Consider the following 10,651-nt stretch of genomic DNA (forward strand, 5'->3'; position numbering starts at 1 on the left):
GTGACCAGTGCTAGGTTGAGTTAAACTTAAATTTGTCACTTATGAAATTAGTTTCTTGGGTCTTTGCCATCAAACATCTTTATGAAATGCTAGGGAACTTCAAAGAAATTAAATTCTAGGAAAAACAGAGCATGCCATGCAGCTCATGTACATTCTTGTGATTATAGAAGCTATTTATTTTTTTCCTGAAGAGTTTATGGAGTTGTATCCTCTTTCCAGGGTTTTCATCCCTAAATTAGTTTTGCCCTGCAGCCTTTGAGGGGAAGGGGAGAAACTTCTAAGTAAAACAGAATTCAGTCATTTGACTCATTAAACAGCTGTGCTATCAATACAGAAGACCTGCATTAGTGATTCCTCATAACTTTAAAGGATGTCTTTAAATGCTAATACAGATTTCAGTTTTGATCTCTGTGATGGAAGCAGATACCTGAAATCACATCGTATACAGCTATAGACATGTCTCAAAAATTAAGCAAGCAGGCTGTACCAATAACAAAAAAATACTGTATCACTGATAGTTTAATTTGCAAAAACAAGGCAATAAGCAAGTAAAACGAAGTCTGTCTTCCATGGCCAACTGGGGAAAAAAAATAGGTACCACTGCTGTTCTGAGAAACCAGTGAAAATATGATTCATATTGTGTCCATGTTTTCTTGGCAAAAAAAGCTCATTGAATAATCATATCTGTACTGCCAAACATGAATATTTTGAGAGTACGTGCCAAGTTACTGCAATGGGCATCATTAGAACAGGGAAAATTTACTTGGATCAGCATCCAGAAGTATTTATAGAGCATGTTTATTATACATATTACATATTTTTATTTTGCAATTGTACTGTGCAGCAGAAGAGTAGGAAAATGCCTGTGAGAATCAGAACTCCTCTTCCTGTGGCATTGCACTGAAGTCTTGCTGGAAACCGAAATCTTTGTTGCATTAAATACATAAAAAGAATCTTACCATTGAAGACAATTTTATCAACTAAAATGCATTCCCCCCCACCACCGGAATAGTTTGTAGTTGTTTTGGATCCTAGCTACATCCAAGCTGAAATTCTTGTTAGCATATCCACAATGGAAGAGAATTACTACGTGCTAGCTTTTGATATGGTTAATTATGGTGGGAAAACATGAACACAGAACTGGCCAAAGGCCTGTGTAAACAAAGTCAGCAGTGGAGGTCACAGGGCATAGAAAATTAGGCTTTGCCTTATCAGCTGCTAAAGTAATATATTCCTTTGTACTGCAAACATACAGGAAATAAACCCAAGAAGAGAAATATCCAGTCATGGATGTATGTAATAGGTTTCTATCTGACCCCAGAACTACCTGTACTCTGTGCATAGTTTAAAAAAAACAAAACAACCAAATCAAAACAAAACAAAAAATCCACAGAACCCCAACCAAAACCTCTCAAAACAAACAAAACAACCAAAACCACCAAAAAAACCCAAAACAACGAAAGAATCCCACAAACCAACAACTGACACTTATTCAATCACTCTTCAAAAGACGTCTTTAATTTGCACAGAAGATGAACAGCAGTAGGATAGCTAACAAAGGCTGTTTGTCCCAGACTTTGATTTTCAAGAGAGATGCTGTTGACCATTGTGAGCATCGTTCAGCATGTAGTTCAAAAGCTGTTGAAAATTCAACTCTATAAAGCTGTTCAATTTTACAGTCCAACGGTGCTTAGTTACAGCTTTGAAGAAGACAAGCATCATCTATGCATAACTAATACAACATTCTGTAACAGAGCTATGTAAGTTTGCGTGTTTATTAATATTAAAGAACATAGTTGCAAGTCAGGTTTTTCTTCCTTTTTAAGAAATTCTTCTAACTAAAACCTATATGTACCCCTAGAAGTCAGATCTTTGAAGGAGAACCATCCTTCCAGTTCCAAAGTTAGTCCCTTAATTTAGGCTGTGTTACCTGTTATATCATAAAGATGGGTAGGCCGGTCATATACACACAATGCACTTACCAGAGTTTTCTAGTGATGGATCTTTTTAATTCTAGCTGTATGTTTTTTTCTATTTTTTGTACACTTGCTCTGCAGACAATGAAATACGCTTATTTTCTTAAACACTGCTTTTGTAAATTTCTTCCTTCAATCCCTCCTTCACTTCCTACACTTTTAGGATAATCAGGAAGTGGGATAGCGATGAAGGCACTGCGCAGCAAATCAGACCAACCTGTGGAAAAAGTGCTGGTCTTAAATAGATAAAAGAACGTGATCAGGCTTTGAAGTTGTAAAGGAAATCTTGATATTTTTTTTAATTTAATTTTTTACAATGTCAAGTCCATCTCTCAAAGTGTAAGCAATCTTAAAGTTACATAACAAAACATTGTAAAAGTAACTTTCACAAGTTGCATAATTTTTTCTAACAATGCTTCAGAGTAGCAGTTGTTAAGATCTTTTCACTTGGATCAACTGTCATATGCAGTCAGAGTTCACATTATAAAAGTATTTAGTTTTAAAATGCTCTTATCTCATCAACATACTGAGGATCTTGATTAGCCTAGGAACTAGATGTTCCTTTCCTGTTTTGTTTCTTTTTTGCTCCTTTGATTCTGTAACATGTTTTGTTTCTCAGCAGCTTCACCAGTAATAAGTAATATCTGAGTGATATGAAGTCATTTAGTTCAAATAAAAACCATACTTCCATTTTAAAGTAATAATTGTATGTGTTTTGCAGTATAAGTCTTCCAGAAAGAGTTCAAGTGGAAATGAAAATGATGAGGTGAGAAATAGTAATTGTGTAAAATATTTAAGAAAACACTTTATTCATGTGTCTTTTATGAACACCTACAAGCCACAGTCACACAACAGGAGAATATTGGCTAGAGTCCACGCAAACAAACTTAGCATTCCAAAGCCATAGCAAAAATAAGTATTATACTCCTTTATTTGAAAAAAGTCATCAAGATATTGTAGTGGGGAAAGGTAGGACATTTACTTGCTTCGGTACTAGGAAAGTTATTTCACCTGTCAAGCAGAGGTAATGTAAAAGTAATACTTGACATAAACAGTGAACAGTCTTTCCTTGACTTATGTGGTTTTAAGTATAGTTGCTGCCAGTTTGTCACATACTTGACAAATGTTGCATGTGTCATATACTGTGTATTTCATAATTTCATATTTCTTGTTAAATCATAATTTTCATTTTTATAATTTCATCTCTTTGATTTCTTTTTAGCAAGACAGTGATAATACTAATGTGTCTCCACAGTCTCCTGTATCGTCTGAGGTACAAGTTTGTGGTTTTGTTTTTCATTCAACAAACATTTCTTTGTGCGCATTACTTGTCACCAGGTTTTCCATGCAGATGACGCTGTTAGTTGCCTTTGAAACTGCAATTAGAAATATTTCATCATCATAATTCAAAAATAGATGGAAACTAGAGACAGATGTTACAACTTGTTTTACCTTTGCAACTACCTGATCTCTTCTAGATTTCTTCTTTTTGACTGGTGTGTAGAAAGGTGCATTGCTTTGTCGCTATTATCTTTCCTAATGAAAATAGCTAACAAAACGAAAATCAGATTTGCCATATTTTGTAGGTATCCCCTATGCACTAGCCATCCAGAGGATTTTAATTAAAACTTGTGGTTTATTATTTTATATATCACAGGGAACCCAAAGGTACTGACACTTCTTAGAGACTTTCATCCTTTATGATTCTGGCTGTCGCCTTTGTGGTGCAGCCTTGCAGCTTCATTCACTGGTTGCTTCTCTTTTTAAGGAATGTCCATGTAGTTTCACTGTGGCTGCACTACACTGCTGAGCTCTAGAATAAAGCATATCAAAGATTATTAATATTTCCACCTCATGTCAATAAGGAACGTGAGGGAGCAGAATTAGAACATCTCCCAAATACAGTGAAATGAGTTGAAATAAGGATATCTCATGTACATACCAAATTACTGAGTGCATATCTCTTTTTAGATGGTGAAATGAGAAAAAACTGATTTTCATAATTGAAATTAAACATTTCTTAAGAAATATTTTGATGCTAAGCATCTGGTGCTGCTTTTCTTCCTCAGTAAGGTAATTTTATCTGTATGCAGTGAGGTTACTTTCATTCCATTTGTTTTTATACTGTCCCACTCAAAAGAGTGCTTTACAGTTAAGCAGAAGGACTCACTTTTCTTAGGCAAGAATAATTTTAAACACTATCCTGATGGGAACAAAAGTTAATTCTTTTAATGAATGGAAGAAAATTGACTTTATCTCTTTTAACAGGATTATGAAAGGACGGATAGTAACATTCATGGTCCATTTGGTCTCAAACCAAGGTCAGGTAAGCTGCTGTTCTCTAACATAGCGTGATAGAACAGATATTTATTTCCCGGGCTGGAATAGCAAGTATGGTATATGGTAAGGATAGCAGATGTATGAATTGGAATGAATATGAAGAGATGCCACAGTACAGCAATCCACTCAATGTACTTATCACAAGCATAGTACTGGGAAAGACATAGACAGCTGCTTTGGTAACTGTATAATTGAAAGTTCCCCAAGTTGCACGGTGATTTTTTTAATTAATTTTTTAATTTTTTCCCCCACTGATTTATTTTGTGCATATTTAGTCACTGTCAAAGAACAGGGAACAGCATGCAATTGTTCTTGAGACCTGATGGCTGAGGCAGGAGGGTTTCAAGAGAAGTAGATTTTTGTAATTTGTCCTATGAAAGGATGCTTTGAGCAGAGCTTTGCCAGGAGTTTTATGGCTTAGTGCTTTGTTGCACCCTGACTCTTCCAAGACTCTACCATACCCTCATAAGAAAGTTGTATTGTCTAAAGCAGACTTTCAGTCCTCTGAAATCTAGGTAGAAATAATACAGGGTTTTTTGCAGTTACAGTATTCTTTTGTTTGCAAGTGTCTATGCGAATATTGGATGTCAACAGTGTAAAATATAGTTTGGAAAAGCCACTATGCAATCCTTTTTCCAGTTAATACCACTCCCCTCTGTTTTTAAGGGAGCAGTCTTCATGCGAATTCATCTCAACTCTTCAGTTTAACTTCATTCAGTGTTTATGGTAGCAAAGCTTGACGTCCTTAATAGTAGCCTGTGAGCCCTCAGTAGTAGGGTATGTCTGTCTGGCTGAGGTCATGCAAGTGGCTTCTTCAGGGCCCTTAAGTCGCTTGAGATTTGTAAGCAGTTGTGTGAAACTTCTGTGCCAGAGATAGTTAGGTTAGTTGCATGTACCAGGACGTGCCTGGCTGTGATCATTTAGAGGCTTCTGAGTTATCTACATCCTTGGCTGCAGGAAGGTGCAGATTTGATAGGAGGAAGCAGGCTTGTTAGGACTTTTCAGCACATCTTTTCTCAGTGCAGTAATAGGCTTCCTGGGAGCCACTGCCGGCTAATGTCTGTAAAACAGCAGCACCCCTTCCACTCAGTTCTAGAAGAGTGAATGGCATTTTGGTTTAGTTGCAAGCCAAAATATTTGTGGTTTTAGATGCTTCCATAGATACTGTCGGTAACATGCAGTTGTATTTTTCTGTATACAAACTACATACACTCATAATGTATAAAATCAGAGCAGTGATTTCAAGAGTATCTATAAAATTTCTGTTATTTTTGATTGTTAGATCTCTTGCTAAAATACAAACTGTTAGAAACAATATAGAAGGTTCTAAAGGTGTAAGTATTGATTTTTTGCTCAAAAGCATGGGGTAAAATACTTAAGGATACAGTGATATTGCTACAGAAGAGTTTTTATTTGCCAGTGTTCTATAAAATAATAGAATTGTCATTTGAAGGCTTTCTGACCCTGAAGAATAGTAAAGTGAATGTAATTATTTAACAGACCTCCTTTTTAAGGAACTCTGAACTTTTAGATAAGACATTTCATATTTTTCAATTAGTTCTTTAATAAGCAATCACTGCATGTGTGCGTATGCACACCTAACGCATGTGCGTGTGTGTGTGTATATATATATTTTAGCTCTTTCATTGTAAGTTATATTGGGGAGTTCGGTCCCTCTTTTTAGTTTCCATAAAGACTTTATACTTGATTAAAAGTAACCACAATGAAAACACTTTCAGAGCTAGATTGCAAGGTATGCTTGGAAAAGTGCAAATGGAGATGTATATCTCAAACGGATATTTGAATATTGAAGTTGATTCCATCTCCATATTCTAGTTATCCATTTGCACTTAAGTAAGATGATCTGTGTATTTTATTTGAAAGATAAGTTTCATAGACAGCATCTTTTACATCAGGATACTTAAATATATTTGTTCTGAAAAATTTGCAGCTTTTTTCCATTTTTATCCTTGGTGGGTAGATTTTTCGTCATTGCATTTTTTAAATCTGAATTCTGAAAACTAACTTCACTGATGTTTAATAGCTTTCAGCCGTGCATCACGCCAGGACTATGGTGCAGTGGATCCTGGATTTACAATGAGGAGGAAAATGGAGCATTTAAGGGAAGAAAGGGAACAAATAAGACAGCTTCGCAATGTATGTACTATTATTTATTATATGGGTGCAGTGCATTTAGTTTGCTCTGTACCACAATTTAAACCTTTGTAATAAAGGCCTTCAAATCATTACAGTTGTACAAGGGCATCTCTGTAGTGATATTTCTTCCTAAGGAATTTCATGTAACAGGCTACACTGGTACTATTTTTGGTCCAATCAAAATACCAACCAGGAACTGAATGGTTTTTTTAGCTGAAAAATGAAGTGAAATGAAAAATGAAATTTTCTTAGGTTTCTGAGGTTTTAGGTTTTTCTAGGGAGACAATAAGTCTGCTTGTGTTTGCTGCTATTTAATCTGAGATTTGAAGAAAGATGGTCATAGTCTTCTGAATAGCCAAATGCTTTTTGAGTGTAGAAAGTTGCTACAAGTTATACAATACTGAATGGGATCTAAATTTCAGACTTCCACTAAGTTGTTTTCTGTATGTTTCTGTTCTCAAGATATTTAACAGTTAACTATAACTGTAAATTGTAGCAGCTCTGCTTTCCAGGGCGGTACTGATTTGGGGTGTGACTTCTATGAAGGCTGTTTCTGTCTTGTCTGGTTCACGTCCTGAGCAGTGCAGGCTTGTTGCTGGGGTGGGAAAAAACATTCCCCACTTCCCTTTTCTGTTTTGCAACACAAGTGTGGGCACTTCTTGGCCACTCTTTCCTCAGCTATTTAACTGTCATCTGCATGAGTGAAATAGCCATGCCCAAAGTGGTTGTGTTCCCCTCTTTTTTTTTTTTTCTCCTAGTAAAATTGTGTATGATTTCAACCCACAAATTCTGCACGCTAACAGCTAATGAGGTATTCAGCCTAACATTTCTGTCCTTAAATTCTGTGCTTTCCTATTGTGAGAAGCGAGTTCATCATATGGCTTTGAGAGCTATGTATCATGGTAGTTGTTGGCTGAATGTCTTTCTTGGTGTATGTAGTTGTGTCATTAAAAAAAAAAAAAATCAAACAAGCAAAGGGAATGTAAGGTTAATGATAAAGAGAAAGGGATATTTGTACTCAGTAAAGTGTGAGTTGACTCGATTTATTTCACTTTAGTATTAAAATGTCCCTTTTAAACTGAATGCTTTTGGATAGCCTGGATTTAAAATTAAAAATTAGCTACTGTTGAAAGTAACTTACTTATGGACTTTTTAATAGAATCTTGAATCAAGGTTAAAAGTAATTTTGCCAGACGACATTGGAGCAGCATTGATGGATGGAGTAGTTCTTTGCCATTTAGCCAATCACATAAGGCCACGTTCCGTTGCCAGCATTCACGTACCATCGCCAGCAGTGGTAAGTCATTTATCTCACTTTTGTTGCATCTTACATGAAAAAAAACTTTTGAAGTTCAATACTAAAACATCATGAATCATGTTTACCGTATTAATTGGCTGCATTCCTCACTTCAATTTTTCTGCAAGAAGCATTAAACAAGGCTCAGAAGTTTAAAGAGCTATTTTCATATACTGAGTCTTCATAGAATTTGTTTTGTGTTTTAGCAACTGTAACTGAATTTGCATCAGAAATATACAATCCTTCATGAATGTATGATGAAGATCTAACATCCTGTCTTTACAGCCTAAACTCAGTATGGCAAAGTGCCGAAGAAATGTTGAAAACTTTCTTGATGCTTGTAAAAAATTGGGCGTTCCACAGGTATACTAATTGCTTTATTGACTTCTTATTAATAACCACAGAAAATGTCAGCAAGTTGGGTTTTTTGGGGGGCTTAATTCAGGGAGCAATAGTGATTATAACACTGACCAGGGCACTTGAAGGTATGAAAAGAAGTCCCATGTCCAGCCTGTGGCATGAACTTGAGGAAGCTACTTTATGGGTTTCTAATCAATTCCTTATAGTAAAAATAATACTGATCTCCTTGTAAAAGAAATTATCATCTAAACAAAGGAACTGATGCAAGAGGATGATGTAATATTTGAAAGTCTCAAGTTTAGCAACTCGCTTTGGCATGAATTTCAGTGTCTGCCTAGGAAAAATCCTGAAATGACAGAAATATGTAGCCTAACTGATTACTATCTTTTTTTAGCATGGCTGTAGTTGCAGCCCATTATTCATGCTTCTGTTGCCCAAGTTCATCCTCTTAATTCCCTGTATGAGGGGAAAAAAAACTAAAGATCAAATCATTTCCTGCATATTGCAAGAGACAAAAAACTCCCTCGACCCTTTCTAGTGGAACAAGAAAATTAGTTCATGGATTTAGAGGCCTGGGTTACTGCTCTGCCACAGCTTCTATCTAGTGTGGAGCCACAGGCTGTTCAGAAGTTAGAGATGCTAAGATTTACCTCCTGAATTACATGTAACACCAGCTAGCAGTTGGGAAAATTGTCCAGCTTGTGCTGAATTTTGAAACTGAAAGATGACTTTCTTGGGGAATGGCTCATTACTGAGGACCCAGTCTTTCAGCACTTCCAAGTTTTCCCAAGGGAAAAATTGGTAATAAGCCTACAAAACAAGGGAAGGGGAAAGTAGGCCACTGAGCCAACAGTGCCCATCAGCCTGTTTTTCTTGCTCTGGTTATGAAAAGAAACAGAGTCTTTGGCTTTATGAAATTAGCAGTCTTTTATGTATCTTGTGATGTTGTCATAGTTTAACACTTTAAACAGATCTTAGATATCGTTAGTTTCTGACTATTCTGTTACTGTAGAGAACCACATGCGCAATTTAAGGCCAAAGAAATTTTCTATGCAAGTGTCTTAGTGATGTGTGTATCACTTCAAAGAGAATGCATTTGTTTTCAGCTTTGGGGGAAAAAATGAATGGAGCTTGATACATGTACTACTTTGTTTTGCAGGAGAGACTTTGCTTGCCTCATCACATTCTGGAGGAAAGGGGTCTGGTGAAGGTTGGCCTCACAGTTCAAGCGCTGCTTGAATTGCCTACATTGAAAGTATCTCAGCTTTCCTCCATGTGACATGACTTCTTGGAAGCTAGACAACTTACCATTCGATCTGTTGATTTGGATTGCTCTGAGACAATTCAGCTTCCTACATGGGAGCATCCAAGCCATCAAAAACTAATATCTGTCCAGATGCTGTAGAGAGCCTTACTTTGGAGTTGTACATGAAAATCATGGAGTCAGCTGACAGTTAGAAGAACATAATTCTTTTTTTCTTTTGTAATTGGATGCACAAAGAGGTTGTGGTAGCATCAGGTTCTCTTTCCAGTTAAGTTAAAAGCTGCCATTTAACATCTCTCAGTGTTGCAGTTAAATGCTGGATTTCTTTTCCTACATTGAAAATGTTGTTTGAATTATTTTAGAAGTACAAAGCACACCCCCCACACTTTAATCTTTCAAGTCAATCATTTGATTTAAAGGTAAGACAAAAATGTAGCGATGATATGATGGTAAAAATGCGAGCGACTGATCACTTGTAATCCACTTTCACTCTCTCAAAGCTTAATATTTGTGTTCTTTATTTTTTGCACTCCTGATTGTAATTTACACACTTCTAACATTGCCAGTATTTAGTCTGAGTGTATGGTGATTACACAAAACAGTATACAATGGGAAAAGGACACATTTTATTGAGTTTTTTCCAGTCTTCTAGGTTGGTGCCAAATATTTTTTCAGTTGTACTGTAGATTGTTTACATGTGAAGTGCCTGTGTAATTGATAACTCTTAATAGTCTTAAACATTTTTGAATTTCTTTGTTTAAAATAGATAAAATGGAAATTTTTAAATATTTTAATAGTTTTTTGTAAAATCAGTACGTGAAGATTTAAGTAATACTTCATATTTTTGATGTTGGGTGTTTTAAGTTTGTTGCACAATTTAATTGGTTATTTTGTTGTCTAATAATTAGAAAATACTGTAAATACTTTTTATTTATGATATTTAATTTGATAATACCTAATCACTTTTGGTTTAATGTACTGTTGGACAAAAAAAAGTTGTCTACTTTTCTTTGTTTGGGACAAACAAATATACACGTGAGTAAGACATGAGGACTAGTGATGCATACAGAGTAATTTAGGACATTTTGATAAAACTGCCAAAATCTCAGGTTTACGCTGTGACTTTCAGGATTTTGTGTAATACTGCTCCTGATCTCACATTACATTTTTACAACAGATATATCCGTAATTTAGTTGGGAAATATCAGTGTTTATCTTTTTAGCGTTTACGGGATTTATTGTGTAATTTACACAAGT

General features: G+C 35.7%; 1 protein-coding gene across 1 annotated transcript in view; it reads left to right on the forward strand.

Moving 5' to 3' along the window:
* The window catches only part of LRCH2 (leucine rich repeats and calponin homology domain containing 2), a 48,231-nt gene extending 37,787 nt beyond the window's left edge, over nucleotides 1-10,444 (forward strand). Inside the window, exons 16-22 of the mRNA XM_050902076.1 lie at nucleotides 2,698-2,742; nucleotides 3,199-3,249; nucleotides 4,245-4,302; nucleotides 6,361-6,473; nucleotides 7,633-7,770; nucleotides 8,056-8,133; nucleotides 9,290-10,444. Of these exons, the coding sequence (XP_050758033.1) occupies nucleotides 2,698-2,742; nucleotides 3,199-3,249; nucleotides 4,245-4,302; nucleotides 6,361-6,473; nucleotides 7,633-7,770; nucleotides 8,056-8,133; nucleotides 9,290-9,409 (603 nt within the window). The 3' untranslated portion in view covers nucleotides 9,410-10,444. The remainder of the gene's footprint in view (nucleotides 1-2,697; nucleotides 2,743-3,198; nucleotides 3,250-4,244; nucleotides 4,303-6,360; nucleotides 6,474-7,632; nucleotides 7,771-8,055; nucleotides 8,134-9,289) is intronic.
* Nucleotides 10,445-10,651: the final 207 nt, after the last annotated feature.

The sequence above is a fragment of the Gymnogyps californianus genome, chromosome 9, assembly GCF_018139145.2.
Source record: "Gymnogyps californianus isolate 813 chromosome 9, ASM1813914v2, whole genome shotgun sequence".
Classification (NCBI taxonomy): Eukaryota; Metazoa; Chordata; class Aves; order Accipitriformes; family Cathartidae; genus Gymnogyps; species Gymnogyps californianus.